The sequence below is a fragment of the Asterias amurensis genome, chromosome 3 (genome assembly GCF_032118995.1).
Source record: "Asterias amurensis chromosome 3, ASM3211899v1".
Taxonomy (NCBI): Eukaryota; Metazoa; Echinodermata; class Asteroidea; order Forcipulatida; family Asteriidae; genus Asterias; species Asterias amurensis.
The window spans coordinates 20,870,783-20,897,299 of NC_092650.1; the positions used below are offsets into that span (position 1 = coordinate 20,870,783).

Here is a 26,517-nt window from a genome sequence, read left to right on the forward strand (position 1 = left end):
ACAAGTCAAGTATGCTCATCAACATGATCATCCTACAATGTAAAGATTTGTGGAGGAGGGCGGTTTCCAATCACGGTCCAGAATTACCCTTTTAACAAGTGGCGCAAGACTAAAACCATTCAGTGGATGAACACCTTTTCCTTGAGTGATGCAATCTTCTTGACTTAGCTCGATCAGGAGGCCACTTTGAAATGATCAGAAAACTTTAGATGGACTTGCTTTATAATCATTTGCCTCCCCTGGTTTCAAGTAGGATTTCGATCACAACTTAAAGGGTTTTAATCGAGACAAGTAGAATTAAACTGACCATTTCCACAATGGGAAAGCTAGACCCCCCCCCCAACCCCACAGGAAATGTAATAAACTCTAGAGACATCATACGCACAATTGAAATTTTCACAAAACTCTGGATGGACTTGCTTTATCGTCAATTTTGAATTTAAGTAAGACAAGTACAAAACCGACCATTCCCACAATGGGAAAGATGGACTCCCACACAGCATATTAATTATAAACTTAAAGACACCAAACCCACAATGATTTGCTTCCAGAGGGTTCAACGGTCAGCATACAACAATTATAAAACCCCTTGTTTCTTTTTCTTTTTAGATTAAAACACAAGAAACAAAATAATCATTGGTGCCTCAGTAAGTAAGGAATAAAAAAATCCTCTGCTCAGAATTAGGTTTTGAATTCTCGAAATCAAGCATCTGAAAGCATACTCTAGTCCTAGTCCTCGCTGACTATTTTGGTTTCGTCCGAAACCGAAATAGTTCTAGGAGTACTGAAAGCACACAGCTTCATGTGATAAGGGTATTTTTTTCTTTCATTATTAGCTCGCAACTACAAAAAACTTACAACGACCAATTTGAGCTCAAATATTCACAACTTTGTTATTTTAAGCATGATGTTGAGTAGTTGCGATAACGTAACCCTCCTGCCGACGGCAGGAGGGGTTACGTTATCGCAAAAATGGATGTTGAGATATATACCAAGTGAGAAGACTGGTCTTTGAAAATTACCAATAGTGTCCTGTGTCTTTAAATAATAAATAAAGATAATTATTGCACAAATATTATAATATTAGGGACCCTAATATTATAATTAAAAACTAAAATATTAATAATTATTAAACATTTAATAAATTTATTGATCGTTTCATTTGACATTGAACTGTTGGATTTAGGCTTTTTAAATTTTTCCAAATCAAAAATAGTAAGTGCTACCACAAGAGCAAAGACAAAAACGTTTAACAATAACATTTCCAAGATTGTTTTAGGCCATACTTACATAAAATCATAGCTGCCACGAGTCGTACTGCGTTGGTGGGTACATCCTGGCAATCACCAAAGAAAGCGGCCAGAACGTAGTGGGCGAAAGTGATCGCAAGCACGGCAATTGTTCCCGTGCCAATAGCGATGATATTCGCCCAGAGTCTCAAGAAGGCGGCCAGTGGGCCGAAAGCCTCCAGCAGGAAGGCGTACTCGCCTCCAGATTTCGCAAAGGTGGTACCGAGTTCGGCGAAGCACAGAGCCCCAAGTCCGGACATGACCCCGGTCGCCACCCAAACGACCAGCGCCATGCCGACCGTGCCGGTATTTTGTAGGATGCCTTTTGGGGAGATGAAGATCCCGGAGCCGATCATGATCCCAACACATATGGAAACACATCCCCAAAGCCCGATCTCACGACGAAGGACCACAACATCACTGGATCCCGCCGACGAGGTAGCGTCGCCATCTTCTATAGGTTTCTTGCCATTTTTTACTGCCTTCTCATCCATTTTTCTAACGTCTTAGTTGTTTTTTTCCTAAATCAGAAAGAGCGAAAGTGAGTGTGTGGCGTGGTGACCTAGAATAGATTCTAGGCTCGTTCTCGTTCTTCGCTGGTTACTTTTTACGACGGGCGCACAACCACAAGCTCGTGATGATGACCTCTGACTGATGACAATGTCCACTATTACAGTTATGGAAATTGTATCGTTTTTATCGAGAGCTAGACAGCCACAGATTTAAACAATTTTCAGTTATAAAAGGGTGTGAGCTGAACACCGTATTAAAAGACTGTGTGTGTATCCCCCTTCACATCACCGTAGATTGACGACATAAAGTACAAAATGTAAACACACCACGCACGTAGTACACTACGCGCAGAGACGGTTCGATCGGTTCGCCGGCCGGCCAAATTATGCAAATTAATCAGCAACGTGGGCACGAAACTGGATGGAACCAGTTACCAAGCGGTGCAGCTACATGCGCGGTAGACTGCTTGCAGTTTTTTTATGAATGAAAATGTAAACATCCTTGGCTGAATGCCAGGTCCCGTGTTTTGGCTGGCGCAATCTCAACCACGTGGTCCAGATGCCCGCGTGTCCACAATAAAGAAACGTCCATTTTGTATGGGGGGTGTCCCCGTTGTATTATAACTGTTCGTAATTACAGCCCATTTTGAACACTCGTACAATAATAATACAGTCGGTTGTACTTTTTTCACTTTCCTGTTTTTGTGTGTTGTAAATACATCTTTACTACACTTGCCACTTGTTTTATCAAATACAAACCGCAACAATCGACGTAATACAAAAATATATTTTCCTCCGGCCATAATAATAATATGGAAGGAAGTTCAGTGATAATGTAGTTGCGATAACGTAACTATGATAATTGGGTTTTATTTGAGTTAATAATATTAATAATAATCTTGAATAATTATAGAAACACTGTGGCGCAAAATCCATTAAGAGTGCTCACAGGCGCTAACAACAATAAAAACTATCATTTTAAAACCACAAAAAAGCAAAATCGTTAAAAAGATCAAAGATTCACAAAATATCATCACAAACAGGTACAAGTAAAATTCCAAGTAAACAGATATTACTTACAGACATGTATCATATTTAAGTAGTCTTTGCTTCCTATGTTTTTAAAGATCAAAATAGACCTACGCCTGGGTTTTAAATTGGATTTTGGAAGTCTTTTATTTCTTTGATTTAGATGAAACCTTTACTCATGAGGGAGACTTATTGATATCTTTGAGTGTAGCATTCTTTAAATTGTCTTCCTCGTTTATGTCTGTGGTCTCTGAATGCTGTGCTCAAATAAGTCCATGTTTCACACCATTGTCGGTGTTCGATATCGTCATATGCATGTCATACACAACACACGTAGACCCGAGCACCGAGCAAATACAGGTGATATAGATACAATTACGCCTGGCAAGGTTATCTACGGGTCAACCTAGTTCATTGATGAGGAAGTTGTGTCTAACTTAATAAGAAGACAGAGGACAGTCTGTACATATACACGCAGTTTTTTCCTGCATAAAAATTATTATTAGAACTGCCATCCTTTAAAAAATCCCAAATTTTGAGTCCCCCTTTTTGAATCGATAGACCCTATTATTTAGAAATAAACAAATGAAATGAAAAACACTATGAATGATGACAGTGGCATTTTCGTAGTGCAGAAAAACAATTGCACTGTCGTAGGCCTACACTAGGCGAGTGCTTTTACAAATGAAAAGACTCTCGTATTTTTTGCATATTATGGCACACCGTTGTAAAAATTGCAGTCATATGCTAACGGTTTGTTTCTTCAGGACAGTATAAATTTCATGATTTGTTCATTAACTTAGTAGTATTTTTCTTATGTAAAAGTATCATGGATTAAAGGAAGTACAAACATGGATAATTACTTCTTCCTTTGTTTCCCGTTTTGTAACCAGAATTGTTCAAAATAAAGATCACTTTCAGTACACATCGCGCTATTATATCCAGAATGCAAAGCTCTGTCCAGCGATTTAATAAGGGATACCGAATGGTGGCGCTATTTATATTTGTAGGTGATGAGATTTACCACACTAAACTTCCACCGCCCTGTATTTTTTGTAAAACTTTTGACTTCGTAGTGAAACACGTGCCCTATCCATCTCTCCGTTTTTGTGATAAGAAACCCCCATTGACATTGCAGTTTGACTCTGAATAATTTCAAATTATTTGGCAGGTCAGCTGTTGAAACTTTCTACTAATTGCCCCACAAAGTAACCCCCCCTCCCTAAAATGAGCATTTCTCCCAACTTCCCAGCTTGCTGTCAGGCCAAATATGACTAAATTTGAAGCCAATATTATTGCCTCCTCAAAAGTTAAAAAACGGAACCCCAGGCAACGGAACTCCAAGGGGACTGGAGCACCCCACCCCAAAGAAAGGTTCTAAAAGAAAATCTACTGAGCGCCTAATATGCTTTTACGCAAACATATTTTTATATCGTCATGCATGATTTTTTACCCCATTAACACCAAAATCTCCGGGCTTGAGGGGCTTTTCAACCCACCATGGGCCGTCAGACCAGACCCTGGAACCCATTACAATCTACTTAAAAAACATGACGCACAGACAAAGATTTATTCAGGAGAGTTGTGGTTTTACAATTTTGTTTTGTAGTTTTGGCTCTGAAAACTCATCTATTGAAACAAGTCCAGCTAATGTTTGGTTTATTGCAAGAGCGCTCTATAAAATGATTTGATTGTATTGAACTTCAACCAAGGTGCAGATGCATGCCCGTACCTTGTAATACAACCAGGAGTTGGTAGAAAATTGTATGACCCTCCCTTGGGTGTTCTTAGGCCGAGTCAAAGAATTCTCTTGTCTTCTTGTCTCAATGGGCGAATAAATAAAAGCAATACTGATACCCTATAGGTCATTATACTCATTTCGCATCACATAAATTTGGTCAAAACACCACCGCCTCATGGTGAATTGCTGCCTGATTGTCTACGTTCGCATAAACTTGCTTACTATAGGCTTAGCAAGCAAGATAATGCTAACAGCTGTGCCATGGAAAAGGAGGGCCAGGGGTGGGGTATGGAATTAACATGTGGATTATAAATAACAAAGAATGAAACCATTCCTTGAGGTATTCACTGTATCAGAATAATTATTAATTCACACTAAATGCATCTGACATGGAAATAAAATTGGTTGGAACAAACCAAGACGGCTAAAAGCAACCTGGGCCTAATTTCATAAAGCCTGTAAGCATAAAAACTTGCTAAGCACATACAAATCGTGCTCTAACAGAAACTGGTTGCGTAAAATTGTTGCAACTGTCGCCCCCCCCCCTTTTTTTTAGCTTAGCAAAACAGTTTTCTAATAGCATTTTCTGCTTAACAGCTTTATGAAATTGGGCCCTTTCCTCTAGTAGATAACTGGCAAAAAGTCAATATGACAAACATCGTTATTTGATACAAGGTACATGACCAAGATGGAGGCAGCATGATTAAGGATATAGACGGTCAGACGTTGAAGCAAGTCCCGAACCCAGTGAACATTTTGGGGAGCATTGTGTTCTGACATAAATTGCTTTAGCATTAAGGGTAAACATGTACAATAGTAATGCACCTCAATATTTAAAAATACTCGAGGATAGACAGTCTATAGTGTGCAAATGGAGTACTGTTTATCAACCCAGGCCATGTCTGAATGAATGACTTCAGCAGTGGCTATATCTACAATGCAAACAAGTCATATTCTTTCATCTTTAGCCTTATCATTGCAACCAATGGCCATATTCTCGTTGCTGAAGTAATTTGATTCAAACACAGCCACACTTCCATGTACGGTTGAACTTTTGTCAATAGCTGATACAATGTATAGATATTTATAGGAATTAAAAAATAGTAAACAAGATACAAACTTAAGTTCTGGCTTTTAAATATCTACATGTAGACATGATTGAAAATTAAATTTAACTTGTAAAATATGTTTGAAGGAGTTAATACACCAAAGCAAAACATCCTCTGGAATGAAATTATATCTGGAAAAACGCAAAATAAATTCAGTGGCCTTTTTGAACCACCATTCTCCTTGAATTCTACTCCAAAAAAATTCAAACTGGTTTTGCCTGAACTCGCAGAGTGAACTAAACTAAAGGGGTTTGGCTCACTGTGTTTACATTTATGTAGGTTGCAGTTATTTAAATACAAAGATGTCTCTCATAAGCCCGGTTCATACTTCGTGAGCATGCGAGAAAATTTGACGTCACATGGCTTTTTTGCAGCGAATGTTTCGCTGGTTTGAGTACAAGTCACCTGTTGCAAGTTATTTGTTGTGAATTTGTGACGTCAAAATTAGTTTCACATTTGCATTCACAAGAAGTATGAGCCAGACTTGATACTGGGTCTTAACCTTATAATCAAGTCCCAAACACAGAAATGAGAACACCAGCCTAGTGGCTAGGAATACCCTGCAAAAGGTTCAAAGACCACAGGTGTGCAACAACAAAAATCAAAATGCCTTTGAGTTTAGCATCTTACACAGCTGCTGTGGCTACAGGCAACAAAGCAAGGTCAAAGCCCTAGCCAGACATGGCAGTTCAGTTACAGCAATGATCTTCAATCCCCCCCCCCACCCTAAACACAGTCAAAAGACCCCTTTGAATTGGCTGAAGACATGTCGTTGTTTAAGACTTGTATTCATCAAAGTGTACAATCTTTACTCCGCGAAAAACAATTCCCACTGCCTTCAACAAACTGTGGACAGCTGTCCCCATCAGGCCTTGAACTTTGCTCTTGAAGGGGCACAGACATTTCCCTTTGGTAAGGGGCACGTCTTTAAGGCAATTGGAGTTTGTACAGGAACCTTGCAAAGGGCACCAGACCCGGGCAAAACACCACAGCAATACTGCGGGTGCCGTGTTTTTTTTAGAGGCTTGAAGAAGGTTATGTCTTAGAACACAAATGGGAATTGATGTTGCTCCTTATAAGTGATCACCTCGCTATACCTAAGTTAAAAAATATATACAAACCAATATTTTACTTGTTTTTTTTTCCTTTTATAAAAAATTGGTACTTGTCCATTCAGCTGTCAGACTAACAACATCTTAAACTTGGAAGTTAACATAAAAGAGTTCCAAGAATTCCAAAGCATACATCAACCGGCATCCACACTGGTTCCATGTCTGGAGATCTCTTTGATTCATGGACACGACCTTGACTTCCAGTTGTCCACTTTCTCTTAAACACCACAAGTTGTGGGTGCACACTGCGTACAATGGTGTTAAGACTCTCAACAATTCTCCCACATCACAGATTGAATGATGATAGTGTAAAACCGTGGTTATGAGCTGGCTATTACTTGTTCATAGTCCAATTTGACAGCAAGGAGATGCTTGGACGCAAAGACAGTTTGAGAGAGGTCGCTAATTTCTTGGGGGCGGTCTCATGCCAGGTGGTGGAGGTCCTGAATAAGAAGAAATATGAAATCATTATTCCAAAACAGCCATAAGTTATTATCAATACTTGTACAGCAAAGAACACAAGCAGCCTTTTCACATAACACTTATCTTCTCCCAGCACCCAAACTTCTCAGCCCAAGCCTAAATTCCCAAATCCAACTAATATAATTTCCCTAAATCTAAATTCCCTAACCAAACTAATATAATCTGATAGTGCACGTGTTTTGCAGGAATAGTACCCGCTGGGCACAAGTCTCGTTCCTAGTTGCAGCGCCCTCTCTTGACGAACTAAGAACAGTTACTACAAAACTTCCATTCTTTTCCAGATTTCTGTTCTTATTTCACATTTAAGACCGAGCTGTGTTTTAAAACACATATTGACCGGCATAATTCGGTAACTAGTGTACGTCTATTCCCCTCGGGCCTGTGAGTGACCAGAAGAGGGGCCTATTTCCCTCGGGCTTCGGGAAATGGGTCCCTCTTCAGCTCACTCAAAGTCCCTCAGGAGAAAAAATGTACACTAGTCACCATATTATGACAGTCAATATGTGTACAATAGTACCTCAGCTTCACATAACTTTCCCATTAACATCTATTTTCCCATTCATGATACCTCAACTTTAACTTCCCATTGCTAGTACCTTACCTCTCATTCCCATTGGTGGTCGCATTCCCATACCTGGTGGTGGCATGCCTCTTCCCATGAGTGGAGGCATCCCTGGTCTCATGCCGGGTGGCATCATACCTGGTGGCATTCCTCTACCTGTTCATGGAAATAAAATGATAGATTGATAACAGGGCCTAATTTCATGAAGCTGCTTAAGCAAAAAAAATACTGTTTAGCAGTAATTAGGAGGATACCTGTCACAAATTGCATTAGTCACATGGTATTTTGGCTGATAAACTTATTCTGGGTAGCATAATCTTCTTATGCTTAGCTTATTTTTGTGCTTAAGCAGCTCCATGAAATTGGGTACAGGTCTCAAATTGGGGGGAAATCTTTAAGACCATAGGGCTTGTTGCTCAAAAATGTTTTACTGTCCAAGAATTTGTATAGACAAGACAAGAACAGTTAAAGGAACATGTTGCCTTGGATCGGACGAGTTTGTTAGTCGACGAGGAACATAGAAAACTTAAACATGCAAACTGTTTTTAAAATATTTAAGTGTGGTTTTATTATTCAATTGAAAAACCACAAGACCACCAGACTTGTCCATGCTCAACACACAAAACACTTGCCTCAGGATGCAGTTTCTGCAAATTTGTGTTTTCAGCACGTCAATACATTTTATACATGACAATCATTTAAAAAAAATTTACCAACAAAGGGCAACAAAACGCTGTACTACCAGCCTGACAAATCTCAGGGATAGCATCTACTATGAGATTACTTGATCAAAAGAAATCTTGAAAGCTTCTTACCCATTGGAGGTCTTACTGGCATCCCTCTGCCGGGAGGGCCGCTAAATTGTGGTGGTCCGCCTGAACGAAAAAAAAAAGAAAGAACGAAATTTACAATAAATCTTAGTTCAAACTACTTAAAATCACTACCCTTGCCCTTCCTAGAAATGTGAGGCCTGAAACTACTGTGGGCAATTTCAACACAAAACTAAACAAAGGAAAGTCTTCAATTAGCCGAGCGAGACAATTCTGCCAGAGAAATCACCACGTTCCCCTACATGATAAAATTCAGATATAAAAATTCTGAGCAGATTCCTACCTATTCCTCCAGGTGCCATGATCTGTTGTGATGGTCCTCCGATGCCTCGTACTGGTCCAGCAAGTCCAGCCGGTGCTGCTGCGGCCGAAGCTGCGTGGGCAGGTACTCCCCTGCCTGCTGCGCGGCCCATACCAGGACCACTGCCAACACCTGACAAGGGAACACGGGGTCCCTGGAATAATACAAAACAAAACAAAAAATGTTAAATTATCTCACAGAAATGACTGAAGGGTTGACTACAAAGGGCAAGGCCATCTTCATTTTGCATAGGGCACTTCTGTAAAGGGCACAAAATTGTAAAGTCTATGGGAAACTTTGAAGGGGAACCAATGCCAAGACCATCCGTCGATTTCACCATTTGAATTCTTCCTAACTTAGGATTAATCTTAGGACTTAGGACGGATTCAGTTCCGTATCCAAAGACGAAGGACGCAAGTTTATTGGAAATTTTTTAAGGGGCACTTTTAGGCCAAGACCAGAGCAACACAGGCCATTGCCTCTGTGAAATTCCAGGCCTACAATCTTAACAAGGGTGTAGAGATGAAGTGAACCAACTTACAGATGTAACTGGAGGACCTTCCACTGTCATGGCCACCAGATTCTCTCCCCTGAGGAGTACTAAGCCTAACGCTCGCTTCTCCTCTCGCTCCGGCATCTTAGAACTCTTTGGTTTGATCTTCCTGAACTCCTCACAGTCACCGAGCACCAGATTCATGTGTTTATCAAAGGCAAGGAACGTTCCGATGAAAGTGCGGCCATCCTGAAGGGATATCCGCATCCGGAAGTTGATGTGCTGCAACATCTTGGAGCTCTTGCCCACCGTCTGTAATAAAATATATATATATCATTAGATAACATGACAGCCATTTGCTTATAATGCACTCTGCCCGAGTGAAAACAGCAAACAGTTCACAATTCAACGGCTGTTTAAATTGTGAATATATAGCTTGGCGACTATGCGACGTTATTTTAGAACGCGCATTACTCATATTGTAACTGTTGAATTGTTCGCAACCTCGCTCTACCTACATTGCAACCCAGATGGTCGATGACATTTTGAATTGATTGGCAAGATAGGGATCAATTGGGATCAATAACTCCAAAATGGCTGCGCTCAGAATACTATTTTGTACAAAAAAAAACATAACAAATGAAATGAGTGGTGGCAGAATACAGATACTCTTCCGTGGGGCTGAACTGGCTAGACAGCGCAGGCCAATCTGATTCTGAGCCTTGCCAAGGAAGCCAACAAAATAGTGCAATCGACTTGAGATGTCGACAAGCTGATGCCAGTAACAACATAGTAAGGTATGCTGTTGATTGCTGAATAATATTAACAAACAAATGCTATTGAACAAAACCGAGTAAATGTTTTATTGTTAATGATAATTAAATAGTTTTAATCATCTATGAATGATCATTATGATGATGAACAGAGTACTTTTTTTTTTTACTGCTTTAAAAAAAGGGGGGGGGGGCTTATTGAATGATATTGTGCTTGGTACAAAAAAAGCACGACCTTTAACACTCATCTTTATTCATTAAACACCAATTTGAGGGCTACTACAAACATAAAATGTCATTAATGAGTGAGATACGTTTTAGACGTTTTACCAACTGTGTAAACCTCCATTACAAAAAGTTTATCAAAACACATTTTATAGCCATATTTCTGCAGCCTGTAAATCATACCGGGAGAATACATGTAACAAAATAAATGTAAAGTAAGCTCTATGGTTTCATAAAGAACCAAATCAGATATATCTTACCATTTTGAAGGCTTGGATGACGGTGGATTAGCAGGAAAGAAAAATAGCTTGGCCAAGTCTCTCGTTCAGGCACGAGACGCTACTTCTACTAGTTGGAGAATCGCTTGTAAAACGTTGCCGCAAGCACAAAGGTCAATCTAAGCCAATGAACGTTAAGGTTTCATTGAGCCGTCGCGACACTTCGTTAAGAAAAGCCTATCAGGATTGGTCAATGCATTAAAGATGGCGGCGCCCTTGTGTTAGTTTATTTTGCTGTGGCGGCTCTTGATATTTTAAAATGTAATGAGTATTGTGGCATCTATCGTTTATAAAACTTGTAGAACATCAATAATAGTTAGCTGAAATGGATCCGGATGACTATGGAGATTGGGACTACGATCACCCGGTAAGAAAGTAGATAAATAACCACAAACAGTCGAAGAGAATTAAAAATAAACCTAAAAAGACACGAAAGACATTCATTTCTTTGCTTTTGTATTGTTGTATTGCCCTAGCACTGCCGTAGAGGGCGTTGTTCTTTATTTTTTTATTTACAACAAGACTAAGAGAAAGTAAATTTTAATTTAATCATGGAGGAATAAATGATTTAATTTAGTATTTTCCTTTTAGTTAATGTGATTAGGATCAGCATTAGGATCACCACTTTTTCATTCAATATGAAATAATATATCCTGGTGTTATGTGTTTTTAGTGTAGGATAACAAGAAAATTGTTCACGATCAAAAACTAAATGTTTTTTTTTCAAATCATCTATCAATTTTTTTAACAATAACACTTGCACTTCATGGTGTGTTTTAAATTTTTAAAGTTTTGGTATTGTACGCTGCAAGAGACCTTGGAGGTAAAATATTCCTCCATGAAGAGACAGTCCGCCATTAACAGTGCATATGCATGCACGACATATTGGAGCAATGTCATATCTTTACACACCTTTCATTGGTCGGTATTTTATTGAATATTCAGAAGCTAGTATGGCGTGCAAAATAAATCAAAAATATTATTCAATTACTACTTAACAAATTTAATTACTTTTTTGTCTTAAGGCATTTGGCGAATATTGTTGATTGTTGATAACCTTGTGTTATTGATTAGGATGTTGATAGAAATCCATTCATTAGTGATAATCTTGTATGGTGATTATCGACTTTCTTGCGATGTTGCGATATTGAATATTGAACACCTTGTGATATTGATTATTGATTATCATGTGATATTGACTAGGATGTTGATCAAGACGATGCGGAGGAGGAAGAGCCTGAGGAAGTGCCGGATCCTTACAAGGAAGACGAGACCAAAGACGATGAAGTTATTCAGCGAGAATGCCTCAAAGCGTTTGCCAGCACGGATTACATCATGGAGTCCGGCGTATTCAAGGACTTGAAGAGGTATTACCTCTTTTTGTTTTGTTGAATGACATGTTACAGCCTCGCTACCATGGGCAGTGCTCTGTATCAATGTTTCTTGTCACTTATCCCTGCTAGGGATGGACAAAGAAACCATGCTGAATGGCTCCCTACTTTATGTTAAAAACTTTTGAGCGCCTTTTTGGCTCTTGAAGGACACTCAGTTCACATATGTAAAAAATGCAACAATTTTGATTTTGAGTTACCATGGCCATCTTCACACCATTGTAAGGGAGCGTCTCAAAAGTCGGGCACGTTCCTAGCGCAAAAGAACGTTCCTGCGGGCATATGCCCGCAGGATCGCAACATCATGACAAAGTATACGCGGAGCGTTCCAAAAGACCGGTCCTGTGGAACGGACAAAAGCGGCGGGGATACTCTTGCGATCCAAAAAGAACGTTCCTACCGTTCCGACTTTTGAGACGCTCCCTAAGTTGTGGGAAAATCTGTGAACAGTTATATTGTTACTCTAAGCAATGGTCAATGCACACCCTGTAATGTTATGCTTCTCAGTTTTTGAGGAGTGTTGGTTCTGAAAAGAACTGTTGATTAACATTTCTTTTCAAAACCAACGTCTTTACAGAAGTAAGAGACAGTCAAATGGTGTTACCGCAAACGCCTCTTAGTTATACTAAAAGTTTCAAATCCTACTTCTCTTTTTTTTGTCGTTTTCCAGATATTTCCAATCAGGAGGGACACCTGAGCAGGTTGTACTGCTGCTTTCTGAAAATTACACCGCTGTTGCACAGACTGTCAACCTTTTCGCTGAATGGCTGATATTCACAGGTATTGTAGTCTAGGCGCCAGACACAAAATTAGAACATACTTAAAATCAATTCTGCTAGAGAAGAGGTTCAAGTGTGATCTGTTTGTTTAGATGGAGCCATAGAACTCAAAATAGAGAGTGCATCACAATGGCTGTCATGAGTCCCATATTCTCCTTGCATGGAGCGCTCGTAGATAATTCAGCATACCTATGTTGGGCTTGGTTTTTGCATCAATGAATATTTATGACCTCCACACTCAGTGCATGGAGACCAACGACATGCAGTGATTTGTCAGAACCATGGAACTTGATCGAAGATTCCTTGACGGAGTGTAAACTTAATATAGTTGTTCTGAGAAATAGTGGGGAGCCTTGCCGTTAAGTGGACAATGAGCATCAGCTTGAACGACTTTCAACTTAAAGCACGTTAACATTTTGTTATAACTGGTCCACTTTGCACTGAGCTATGAAAACGGCTTTTGGTAACTACTAATAGGACCATGCCCGGTAGGTTGGTTCCAAATAGTCGACCTGCGGTGTCCAACTATCTTTGACTAGACAGAGTTTGGGCAATGTTAGTCAAACTAGAGTCAATGATTGTCCTTGTGCGAACTTTGCCATCATTTTTACTTTTGTCAAACGACACTTCAATTTCCTCGTGACTATTTATGTATATTTGTTTTTTTTCTAGGAGTAAATCCCACTGAGGTTCAGCAGAGGGTAGAGGACCATCTTAAAGCCATCCTCATCAAGCATTTCGACCCCAAGAAAGCAGACTCCATCTTCAGCGAGGAAGGAGGGGTATGTTTTACCAGGAAGTCTCAGAAAAACAAAGCAAGATGGAGAAACAATGTTGTTAGCATTGTAGTAACCATAGAAGATTAACAAATATTAGTTTTGCATCAAGGATAAAGAAAAGATTTTTTTTACCTGCAATGCATAGCAATTTATACTCAGTATTGTCCTAAATTCTGTGAAAAAATCCACATGCAAATCACTCAGGAGGGAATCGAACCCTCGACATTGTTAAGGGAAGCCTTTTATCAAGTCTCGACACTCCGGGGGTGACAGTTAGTTTTCTTCAGCTGTGCCATACATCTGGAACTCTCTACCACTTAATCTTAGATCTTGTCTTTGTACCACAATATTCAAATCTCTTCTCAAAACTGATCTTATGTCACAGGTTGTCAAGGACTAATTTTGTTGTGTATTTTTTCTTTGTTTTGTTTTTTCATTGTTTTTACTGCGCTTTGAACACCCAGCAGGGTGGATATGCGCGCATTACAAGTCTAATTATTATGTTGTTATTTTTATTACTACCATTATCTTTAAACCGCGAAAGTTTGATGTAAATCTGTAGCCGTTTGTGTTTTGTGTTGTACAAAACAATACCAAAACGCCTTAAAGTGCAACCATTAAAGGCAGTGGACACTATTGGTAATTACTCAAAATAATTATTAGCATAAAACCTTTCTTGGTGACGAGTAGTGGGGACAGGTTGATCGTATAAAACATTGTGAGAAATGGCTCCCTCTGAAGTGCCATAGTTTTCAAGAAAGAAGTAATTTTCCATGAATTTGATTTCGAGACCTCAGATTTAGAACTCGGATTCAGATTTAGATGTCTCGAAATCAAGCATCTAAATGTCTCGAAATCAAGCATCTAAATGCACACAACTTTGTTTGACAAGGGTGTTTTTTTCTTTCACTATAATCTCGTAAGTTTGATGACAGATTGAGCTCAAATTTTCACAGGTTTGTTATTTTATGCATGTTGAGGTACACCAACTGTGAAGGCTAGTCTTTGACAATTACCAATAGTGTCCACTGCCTTTAAGGGTTCAGAGTGTGTTATCAATATATTTTGCAAAGATGTTGCTATGTTTTCTCCTGTGTTTTGTTTTCTGAGCAGACACCAGCTTGGTTAGAGATAATGATTCAGCATCGAACATGGAGGTCTTTATTTTACAAGCTTGCCGAGGCTCATCCAGACTGTCTTATGCTTAACTTTACAATCAAGGTAAGCTAATATTAGTAAATAATAATGAACAGTTTCTATATAGTGCAATATTACAATTAAGTCTCAAAGCGCTTTTGAAAAGTGAAAGAGTGAAACCAGGAATATTGAAATATTTTGAATGCAAAAATTACAGAAAATACAGAAAGAACTACAAAATGCATACAATGAAAAATACCACAAAACGATGTGTCTTCAACTTCTATTTACAACAATATTTTTTGAAGGAATTAAAACCAGTTGCTAGTGACAGTTTACTTATGAAAGAGTTAAATTGTTAAGGAAAACGTTGATAAAATTAATAAAATTAATATTATAATATTAAAATGAATAATTATATCAAACTAACCTGTTGAGAAAGCAGAATTGGACAATGTTTTTTTTGTATGAACCGTTAGATTTCCTGGATATATATATATATATATACATTTTTTTGGGGGGGGGGGCTATGAAGTATGCTTTGATGATGTTGGATATAAATTTATTCTAGCTTTGCCAAAAGAAGTTTGAAAAACATTGGCATGCTTTTGGATGTTTCCCTGTAAGTAGTCTTTTAACCTTCTGTTGTTATCCTTTGCCAGTTAATCTCCGATGCGGGGTACCAGGGAGAGATTGGTAACGTGTCCACTGCTTGCCATGAGATTGAAGTCTTCACCAAGGTGCTGCAGACGACGATCAACAAACTGCTGGAAGGGGGTGAAGACGCAGTTATCAAACACCTTCCAGAGTTCAGTGTACGTAATTCGACCCTTGACAATAGAAATCTGATATCCCAGTTTTTAAAGACAGTGGACACTATTGGTAATTGTCAAAGACCAGTCTTCTCACTTGGTGTATCTCAACATATGCATAAAATAACAAACCTGTGGAAATTTGAGCTCAGTTGTTTGTCAAAGTTGCAAGATAAATATGAAAGAAAGAAACATCCTTGTCACACGAAGTTGTGCGCTCTTAGATGCTTGATTTCGAGATCTCAAATTCTAAATCTGACGTATTGAAATAAAATTTGTGGAAAATTGCTTTTCCTCAAAAACTTCATACTTAAGATGGAGTCGTTTCTCACAATGTATACTATCAACCTCTCCTGGCGATTGTAATCGGCTGTTGAAGAACTCGTCGCCATCCTTTTATTTCCTTATTATTTTTATTCCTTATTACTGCTATTAACTACCGCTAACTTTGGTGACGTTACAGAAGATGGTTTGTCACGGTGAGCACACCTACCTGTATGCACAGATGCTGATGCATCTCTTAGCCAAAGACAAAGATGGTGGATCTATCATCAGAAGATTGTATCAAGAAGTGCAGAACGCTGGCAAGAACAAGTAGGAATTTTTCTCTTTTTATTTTAGCCGGGCCATAATAAGTATGTTTTCAACATGAAATATTTCATTCCTATTTTATATTTTATCAAGTAATGCAACTGAGCCCAGTTTCATGGCTCTGCTGACTGTAATGGCTCTGCTTACCGTAATGGCTCAGCAAAGAATCGGGTTTGCGGAATTTCAAGGGTTAGCGGGGAATTTCAGCTTGTGCGCATTCGTACTTTACCTTACTAGGCATTCCACACCTAGCACAGAAATTTCTACGTTTAGCAGCAAGCAGAGGATAGTGATCGTAAGTGCAGAATTTGGCGGTTAGCAGAGCCATGAAATTTGGCTCAGAAGGGCAAATGACTTGGCACAACTTTAACAAAATTTGGTTGCTCAAGGCCCTTTAACACCAGAGAATTTTAGCATGGTTGAAAAATTTGACAAAATGTACCTCGTGTGAAAGGACAGTGACTTTTGTTCTACTGTCCAAGTCCTAAGTATTGTTTGAAGCTTTGCATGGTGGTGAGAAATAAGAAGAAACTATAAATAAATCGTGAACTTGCGGGTACAACCATTTGTAAATCTCATAGGGTGAGTGTTGGCTCTGAAATTGGCTCTGAAATGAGCCGGTTTGGTCCAAGTTCTCTTGCAAAATCTTGTAAAACATTGCTACATTTTACAACCATGTTAAAATTAAGCAATGGACCCTTGCTTTATTGCTCTCGTGTGAAAGGGGGCTTTAATCGCTAACCGGTATCATTGGTTTCCCATCATGTTGTAGGGGTGAAGGTGTAACACAGATAAGTCTTGCATTGAGTAGTGCTGCAGCATACCCCAAAGCATGTCAAGCATTACTCTCAATGATCAGCAGAGAAGCTCTCAATACAGCAGACATTACTGTGGTAAGAAAGAACAATGTATGACTTGATTTTATCAAAACGTTTATCAGTGGAAAGGTACCACTGTGGCTGTGTTTCTTTAATTGTGGCGTGTCATGGCCGAGCGGTTAAGAGCACCGGATTCAAGCTCTGGTGTTTGATCAGCAGGGTGTGGGTTCGGATCCCGGTAGTGACACTTGCTACGTAAAATTGGGGAGGTAGTGCTTTCTGCTCTACCGGCCAGGCTTCGAACTGATGATACCCAAGCCTACATCCGTATGGACTGTAAAAGGCCAGGGGTAACCCTGTTTCAGCCCTAGGAGTAGGTGGCAACGGCCTCTGGAAAAAACAATTGTAGCCCACAGTTTATAAATTTTACCTATATTTCTTTATGTATTTCTATTAAAATGTAAATATGATTGATTGATTGATTGATTGATTGATTGATTGATTGATTGATTGATTAATTGATTGATTGATTGATTGATTGATTGATTGATTGATTGATTGATTGACTGATTGATTGAATACTCATGTTTTTCTTACAGCTGTATAAGTTCTACAGTGCCCCAGACCCACCCCCGGTGGAGTTGATTAGAATCCCCCAGCTGCTGGATCTATTCCTGCGGACATTGTTCAAACCAGGAGCTGTGGTCAACTCGGAGCACAGACACAAATACACATACCTCTTGGCGTACTCCGCTAGTGTCCATGAGATATACAAAAAGGTACTGCCCAGCAAAGGGACATTTTCAGCAATTTCTTTTTCTAAGGTTCATGGTTATGATTAATTTCAACCTCGTCCCCAGGGTTTGTGAGCGATTACAAGGTTGACCGCTCTCTCACCCTAGTATTGGATCATTTGCATACCCAAAATTTTTGGATACATATGCAAATTCAAAGAGTATGGCTACTTTTCAAAATTCACATCTTCGTTAGAATCTCGTAGTATGGTACCAGATTTAATAGCTTGGTTGTACATTGTTGGTTGCCGGCGGCTGGCTGTACCAATGAATATGGAATATATTCAAATATTGTAAAGTCGTTGTCCAAGTAAGGAGTTTTCATCGCAGGGTTTACTAAATAAAGTAAACCATGGGGACGAGGTTGGATTAATATAGATCTACATGTATTATCAATTACAAAGTTATGCTAAGCATATAGATTTAGCCTGTAGGCCCTGCTTTGCTTTTTACAAAAAGATATTATGAGTATACATTTGACATAAAAGTTTTTCTTCAACCTCATTTTTGAGATGACATCTGGATGGTCTCCAGTTTTAAGGTTCCATCGATATTTGTTGTTCCTTGTGCCTAATAAGTGTGCACCCAAGTCTATCAATATTTTCCCTATTTTAGGAAAAGCGAAGTTCGTTGAATAAGGATGAGTTGAAGTCGACATCCACAGCGATTGAGAAGGCCCACAGTATCTGCAGTAATGACCAGAAGGTGGGATCCGAACTGACTGCTGAACTTACTGCATTCTACCAATGTGTCAGGTATGAAACTCACTATTAATGTAAAGTCAAGTCTGGAAGTGTCGCGGCCGAGCGGTTAAGAGCATCGAATTCAAACTCTGGTGCTTCTGATCAGCAGAGTGTGGGTTCGAATCCCCAGCCGTGACACTTGTGTCCTTAAGCAAGACACTTGACCATTGCTTCATCCTTCAGATGGGACAGTAAGCCCGTGTGTTGTGGAATGCAAGTAAAAGAACCCAGTGCACTCATCGAAAAGAGAAGGAGTTCGCCCCGGTGTTCCTGGCAGTTTTTGCTGAGTGTGATGTAGCACTGTGTAAACCCTTATAAGGTGCTAAATAGTTTGGTCTCATAGTTTATCACTTCAGTAACCTACCTTTCTGAAAGTTTGTAGATATACCCAGCGCCTTGAGTACCTTGTTTGGTAGATACGTGCGCTATATAAAACTTTGGTATTATATTATTAAAGTAAAGTCTGTCCCGAGCCAATATGGCTCATTAGGCCGGTGTTTATATCTTGTTTCATTGGAATTAAACGGCTGAGAATATTTCTATTCCCCCTGGACAGGATGCCAGTCCATCGCAAACTCCCCCAGCCCTTGCTTGTATTGACAAATGCAATACACAATCTGAGAAATGTTTCACGCAGAAATGTCTCTCAGATTAAAATGTTTTTAAATTGCTCTCTCTAAAACCACCTTACTAAGTAAGTTTGCGTGTGTAATAATTACCAAAGGTATACCTCTCTTTAAATGGCACTGAACACTATTGGTAATTACTCAAAATAATTGTTTGCATAAAAACTTCCTTGTTAAGGAGTAATGGAGAGCTGTTTTGAGATGTTTTGCTTCTAACTCTGTGTATATTTCTAATGGTTAACAGGTATCCAGTGGTTGCTTACTTGGTACGGAGTAATGGAGAGCTGTTTTGAGATGTTTTGCTTCTAACTCTGTGTATATTTCTAATGGTTAACAGGTATCCAGTGGTTGCTCTTGGTGTTTTATACTGGGTAGACAAGACGGTCACAGATCCTGCGTATTTCCAGCGCATCACAGATCACACACCCCTGCATCTCATTGTACTGGATGAGGTGAGTGCCCATGAGAATGTGAAGCGAATTTTGACGTCACAGCACGAATTTTTTGACATCAAAATTCTTATCACATTCGCATTTGCAGGAAATATGAAGCAGGAAGTATATCTTTAAGATCATTCATAGAGTACAATGATGGGGAACTCTGGAATTGATATCTATGTAGAACTAGAAAATTGCTTTACATTAAAGACGCTGGACACCTTTGTTAATTGTCAAAGACCAGTCCTCTCACATAAAATAACAAACCTCATTTGGTCATCGAAGTTGCGAGAGAATAATGGGGGAAAAAAAACCCTTGTCGCACAAAATTGTGTGCTTTCAGATGCTTGATTTTGAGACCTCAGCTTCTCCAATTCAATTCAAATATTTTAGTGAGAAATTACTTCTTTCTCAAAAACTATGTTTATGTAGAGTGGTGGATTGTTACTTCGAAAGTTTTTGCTTCAGAGCCATTACATGTATAACTTGATTAATTCCACCTGTTGATGAGAGTACATTCCCAGAATAACTTCCTTGCCCTAAAGCTATTTTTTGGTAGAGATTGCACCAGACTATTATTTACATTTGTGCCCTGACTTAATTGTGGCTAAAGCATTGTCTTGGCAGTGTAGACCAAAGCCATGAGGTCAGTGAGCAGTTAGGCAGCTAAGACAAAGCATGTACTTTTCTGGACACTCCTGCCCATCCGTGTAATCTGCTCAATAATCTGGTCTATGTTAATTCTGTATTTTTAGAGCAATTCACTGTTTAGTGCTGTGTGGGTTTCGGTTTTTCTTGTTGGTTTTTTATCGTTGTTTTTGGGTTGTTTTTACTCCAATTCGAATCAGTCTTTCAAGGTTAATTTTTAATTGCATAAGTGTTTTTTCAAGTTGTTTTGTTTTCTTTTTTTGATCTTAAAGCATTTTTTTTTGAGAACCAACTAATCTTGTTTGAGAAAGTCACAGTCACGTGTTGTTTTATTTCTTGGCAAATTAATTTTGAGTTCTGTTTTTTTGGCTGTTACTATTATTGGAGTTAAGTAAATAAATCACTGTTTAAGAGCAAGATTTTGTTTTCCGTCCCAGTTTTTAAGTAGATTTGCGACTTTTCGTTAGAACCAGGGAATTTTCTATTAGTGGGCCTTTTTACGCTGTTACATTATTTTTTGGTGCCGAAACCCGGGAACGTTTATTTTTCTTAGAAATTTAGCCATTTACTTTGCTGGGACAAATTTTTTTTTCAAAAACTTTTTTTTGGGAGATAAAACGAGACCCACACAGTGCTCTTCGGTTGGAAAACTCGAGCAGTACAGGATGACCAATACACCAACGTGTCCATCAAGCCTCTTTACACCACTGGCACCTTTTGCAAGTACACCGCACCAGATGGCAGCAACCCAGCCCATCCCGCTGAATCCTTTCAGCCTAGTGAATTTCGACTCGCCATCACCACCTCCACAACTATCTGTACCCTCACAACCGTCAACTTACACATCCCACCAGATCAGGGACGTCCAACTGTTCAGTGGCTCGACAAAACATGGACCCAGGATTGAGGATTGGGTGAGGGACATTCGCTATCTTCTGCAAGTGAAGGGCCCACAACCGGAACAAGCAAAATTTGCTGAAGTTGTGCGTCACACCAAGGGTGACGCCCGTGACGTGGTTTTGAACCTCGAGAGTCGAGGCCCAAGCACAGCAGAGGATGCCATCAGCGAGCTACTGGAAGAATTCGGAGACGGCTGTGCGGTGACTACCCCTATATCGGTCTTCTTTGCCAGGAGGCAGCGGCCCGATGAGGCAGCGACGGAATATGCAATAGCCTTGGAAGCTCTTCTTCGAAAGGTAGAAGATGTACACAAACGGCAAGGCCGGCCGTGCTATTTCATGGAGGACAGGGATGCCCTGCTGACTGTTCAATTTATGTCAGGCCTGCACGACGACAGAATTAAACAACGTCTCGCCCCGATGCAGCCGAGAAAGATGTCATTCAAAGCGCCCAGGTCAGAGCTTCGAATTGTTGCTGAGGAGGTTAGACAAGCCAGGACAATGAGACGACATACTTTTCAACTTAATCAACAGTCAACAGAACAGAAGACGCCAGTAAGTGCTGCTGACGTTACACAAGCGAAGAGCAAATCCCACGATCTCGGCAAACAGATTGGAGAGCTGTCCTCGATGATGCACCAACACATGACGGCCATTGACCATGTCCTCCAGGGTCAACACTCCTTGGGACAGCGGGTCCAACACCTCGAGGATGCGATGAGCCGCGTATCCATGAAAGCACCCTGGATGGGCCCAACCAACTCAGGCCGAGCTCCGACGCCAGCAGGGAGGTGTTACAACTGCGGTGAGACTGGTCATTACGCGAGGCAATGCGGAAGGTCGAGACGGCAACCACAAGTCGAGAGGCAAAACCAGAACCCGTTAAACTAGATAGACCTGCCGATGATGGGCACATGGCAGGTATATCTAGTTTGGACAGCCCTACTGGGAGTAATTACCAATAGTGTCCAGTGCCGTTATTGGCGGTAATTTTGCTGTTAGATGTGTAAGCAAAAATATTTTTTAAAAGACAGTGTAGTCCAAAGTTGAGATAAAATGTGTTGATTTATGTTTGACTTTGCCAACAGGTAGTGAACTGCCATCCACTCATCCATGGTAAGGTTTTGGATCTATTGAAGCGATTATTTGAAGACCCCTACCCACAGCTTGATGTACTCGTTCAGGTAAACTTCAGTAAACAGTATTGTCCAAGGCCCACACTTCGTGTATCACAACTTATATATGAAATAACAAAACTGTGAAAATTTAGGCCTAATCGGTCATCGGAATCGGGAGAAACTAACGGGAAAACGTTTCGCCGTGTCATGGCATGTGTTTATAAAATAAATCTTTCATTCTCGATACCGAGAATTTATATTGTTTTAATGTTTTCTCAAAGAGTAAAGCATTTCATGGAATAATATTTCAAGAGAAGTCTTTCACCTTTTGTAAACCCTGTAAGTTATTTGTAAATCTGTTAACTTTTAATTTTTTTTCTGTTCCGAAAGTGTCCAATGGCTTTAATAGACCTTGTTGAGTATTCAAATACCTGCCCTCTCAAATATTCAAATACCTGCTCTACAACATGGCATCTGTATTAAAGCGGCATGTATGCAAGCATGTGTCATAGAAATCAAACCGGGAGCGCTGCATGATGCGTGCTTCATTGATGTTTGTGTTAAGACCCGAATACGGCCTGCCCTACAAGATGTCCACTTTCATAGCAACAAAGGGGTTATTCGATACAGTCTATAGCACTCTGTGCTAATGGAGTCACTTTTGCCTAAAATACCCGACTGTCAGACAAACATGTCACTACGCGATCACTGTGTCATCGACGCCCCAAACTCCACTAGTAGTGTAGATAGTTTCCAGTTTTCCAGTCTTCTCACTTGGTCTATCCGAACATATGCATAAAATAACAAATTTGTGAAAATTTGGGCTCAATTGGTCAGGGACAGAAAAGCACCCTTTTGCATTACTTTGTGTGCTTTAAATGCCAGAAGGCAGGCTTGAAGTCTTTCTCAGTTTCAAATATTTAAGTGAGAAATTACCTCTTTCTCAAAAGCTATGTTACTTCAGAGGGAGTCGTTCCTCACAACAGTTTATACTGTCAACAGCTCTCCATTGTTCATTACCGAGTGAGCTTTATTCTAAAAAATATTTTGAGTAAATGCCAATGGTATCCACTGCCTTTAAAATTAATGTTATTATTCTTTATGACACTGTGCACAGATGGAGTTGAAAAAGACCATTTTAGATCGGATGGTTCATTTACTCAGTAAAGGCTTTGTGGTTCCTGTCGTCCAGTACATTGCCAAATGTGTCGACCAACTAGATACAGACATGTCTCTCATCCGCCACTTTGTAACAGAGGTAAGCCCCAACCATCGCATGCTTATTCATAAAATAAAATAAAAATAATATTGACCCAATTCACCTGACCTCATCATCAGACTAATCTTTGATGCGCCATACTGGTAGGCAATGTCACTCTGTGCGCTATTAAGTGAAGTGCGCATTGTAGGTGATGCAGCGTTTACATGCAAACCTATTGACCACAAAGATGGTGGCGAGGCACAGTCGCCGCGTGTGGCGTGCGTGCAAGGGGTCACAATATGCTGTAATGCATCTTAGAATTAAAAATAAGTCGTGACTTGTGTCAAGGTTGTGACTGTTTGAGGCGCAACTAGTCGAGTAGTAAACTCTAGTCATCCAGGCCTACTTCTGGTGCATTGTTCATCATCTCTCTCTCTCATTATCAACGTTTTGTTGTTAGGTTTTGGACATGATCGCACCACCCTACACATCAGAGTTTGTTCATCTGTTTTCACCCATCATAGAGAACCAGGACATCACAGGGACGTTGAGGAACGAAGAGGGCAAAGATCCAGTCTCTAATTTCATTGGTAAGAAAGATGAAGATGAAGTAAAGGACCTAGTAATGGTTATGGGAGGAAAATGCGTCTGTCGCTTGCAGGGGGTGGGGGTGGGTTGCTGTCTATCTTGCCTTTTTTGTTTTAGGTGTAGCTTGCAGGCATGAAGGGCTCCTTCCAGCCACATCAACCCTTTATGACCACGAAGCACAGCCAAGATTGAAAATGTTTGATTTTTCTCGAGGCTGGAAAACCGGATGGTCTTGAAAACCCTCGTGGCACAGCAGAGAACCAACGCACAACTCAACTCACATATGACCCCGACCAGGAATCAAACCGGTGTCACCTTGGTGAGAGGCGAGCACTGTACGCTCATGCCAACCATGCCACCCACAGGTAGTTCTAAGTAGCGCATAAACTTACTGAATCTTAATAATTTTTTTGTGTGTTTCCTTTTCTATCCACAGTTCACTGCAAGACAAACTTCATTATGATGACTTGATGTGGACACAAGAGGGCAGCAGACTGTCTGAGCGGTGGTCGATTCTGATTCAGTTGTTGATGACATCAGAACCAGAAGAAATGCTGGGATTGATCGCTGTCCCGTCTCTGCTGTACACGCCCTCTATGTCAACTTTGGACCAATTGAAAAACGCCCTCTATGTCAACTTTGGACCAACTGAACTAGTTCCCAATGGGTTAGACTGGGCCCCTGTCTGTATCCGCAAGGTTAAAGACAGGTCCCTGCTGCTAGATCCAGTGATTCCATTGGTCCATTGGATACAATGATATGATAAACGCGCAGTGACTTTGATGCCCAAATAGTCGCTGCTGTCAAGTCCGCAATAAATTTGACTGCGTATCTCTATGTGAAATAAATGAGGTCAATGGTTAAACCACACGCCAGTTTTTGATGCCGGTAATGATATACAGGACTGAGCATACAGAATGCTGAATTTTAACATGCGGCCAAATTGGCTGCACACATTAACCCTCCTACTGCCTGACCTTTTAATATTATCCACATTGATTTTGTGTGATCGATAAACTATGTCAGTCTTTAAAATAAAGTCTTGTCAGAAAGTTCTGTGTGCACCTTTGTGCCATCACACACAACCCATCAAGTTGAATGGATTCAAAAAGTTTGTCAACTTTCCTTTCCAAAGTTTCAAAAACATGGTATACGGATTTGAATATAGCATGTCCTATCTGAGCCTCTTTTTACACTTTCATCCTATGGGCAAGCAGCTTATCTCTGTTCTTACTTTTTGCAAAATGTATTTTTTTGAGTAAGTGACGTGTCATGGCCGAGCGGTTAAGAGCACCGGATTCACGCTGTGGTGTTTGATCAGCAGAGTGTGGGCAGAGTATGGGTTTGAACCCCGGTCGTGACACTTGATAGTTAAAGTGTTGGAGGTAGTGCTCTCTGCTCTATCGGCCAGGCTTTGGACTGATGATACCTAACCCTACATTCATATGGACTGTAAAAGGGGTAACCCTGTTTCAGCCCCAAGACCAGGTGGCAACGGCCTCTGGCAAAAAAATAATTGTAGCCCACACCTTGAAGACGCCTTCAGGCCTTTAGTCTGGCAAATTGCATAACAAAAAAGGAAACAAAATGTGTTGTTTTGCCAAGAAAGGGCCGTTCTGGCCTTCCGAGTAACCAGGCCAGGAAGTTTCAGTGAGCTGTACAAACTTGTAAATTTCAGCACAGTGTGCTTTTTAGCAAACTGGTCTTCTTTGGCTGGCAAGGTCAATGCGGTCTGATGGTTGGATAGTTTTAGGTAAAAGTAACTTTGTAAAATCACAGATTCCTCCACCCCCCATCTCAAATATTAGAGGTTTCCTATTTCAGTTATTTATTTCTCAACTTTTCAAAAGAAAAATAATGCAATCTGTTCGCATGAACACTTTGCAGGCCAATCACAATTGTGTAAAGGTTTAAGTTTAAAATAAAAAGCTTGTAAAAAAAAGGGTAGTAATTTCGTCTTGATTTGTTCGTATCTATTGTTTGTTGTCTGATGTTTTGATTGCACAAAGCACTAAGGTTCATCTTAAGATGATATGTCTGCGCCACCACTCTGTTTTACTTTTCATTTACATGTACAGGCCACGATTTCACAAAGAGTTGGGACTCGTCTTATCTTGAGTTATGATGAGTAACTCGTACTAACTTAGGATTTATCTTAAGGTCTGCATACTACATTGCAAGGTTGGGACTCGTCCTAAGTCAAAAGATTAATTCTAAAGTAGGCAGAGTTTTGTGAAATCGACGGCTGTACACCTTGATCTTCCATGTTAAAGACTCTGCCGTCGATTTCACAAAGAGTTGGGACTCGTCTTATCTCGAGTTAGGACGAGTAACTCGTCCTAACTTATGATTAATATTAAGATCTGCATGCTACAGTGAGTGCATCTCAACATGTGCAAAAAATAACAAACCTGTGAAA

At 40.0% G+C, this 26,517-nt stretch overlaps 3 protein-coding genes across 3 annotated transcripts in view; 1 reads left to right on the top strand and 2 right to left on the bottom strand.

Moving 5' to 3' along the window:
* Positions 1-2,169, bottom strand: part of LOC139934539 (cystine/glutamate transporter-like) — a 38,562-nt gene extending 36,393 nt beyond the window's left edge. The window contains exon 1 of the mRNA XM_071928795.1: positions 1,291-2,169. Within this exon, the coding sequence (XP_071784896.1) occupies positions 1,291-1,783 (493 nt within the window). The 5' untranslated portion in view covers positions 1,784-2,169. The remainder of the gene's footprint in view (positions 1-1,290) is intronic.
* A 2,737-nt stretch (positions 2,170-4,906) lies between these two features.
* LOC139934630 (small nuclear ribonucleoprotein-associated protein B'-like) lies at positions 4,907-10,852 on the bottom strand. Its single transcript, XM_071928926.1, has 6 exons — positions 10,720-10,852; positions 9,510-9,773; positions 8,951-9,122; positions 8,653-8,712; positions 7,877-7,993; positions 4,907-7,235 (listed from the first exon to the last, which is right to left on the bottom strand). The coding sequence occupies exons 1-6, from the start codon at positions 10,720-10,722 to the stop codon at positions 7,195-7,197; spliced, it is 657 nt and encodes a 218-aa protein (XP_071785027.1). The 5' UTR covers positions 10,723-10,852; the 3' UTR covers positions 4,907-7,194.
* Positions 10,853-10,947: 95 nt separating this feature from the next.
* Positions 10,948-26,004, top strand: LOC139934629 (negative elongation factor D-like). Its single transcript, XM_071928925.1, has 15 exons — positions 10,948-11,104; positions 11,941-12,104; positions 12,799-12,908; positions 13,580-13,689; positions 14,800-14,907; positions 15,486-15,638; positions 16,099-16,229; positions 16,999-17,119; positions 17,644-17,823; positions 18,454-18,593; positions 19,545-19,659; positions 22,280-22,375; positions 23,427-23,567; positions 23,971-24,100; positions 24,535-26,004. The coding sequence occupies exons 1-15, from the start codon at positions 11,063-11,065 to the stop codon at positions 24,567-24,569; spliced, it is 1,776 nt and encodes a 591-aa protein (XP_071785026.1). The 5' UTR covers positions 10,948-11,062; the 3' UTR covers positions 24,570-26,004.
* Positions 26,005-26,517: the final 513 nt, after the last annotated feature.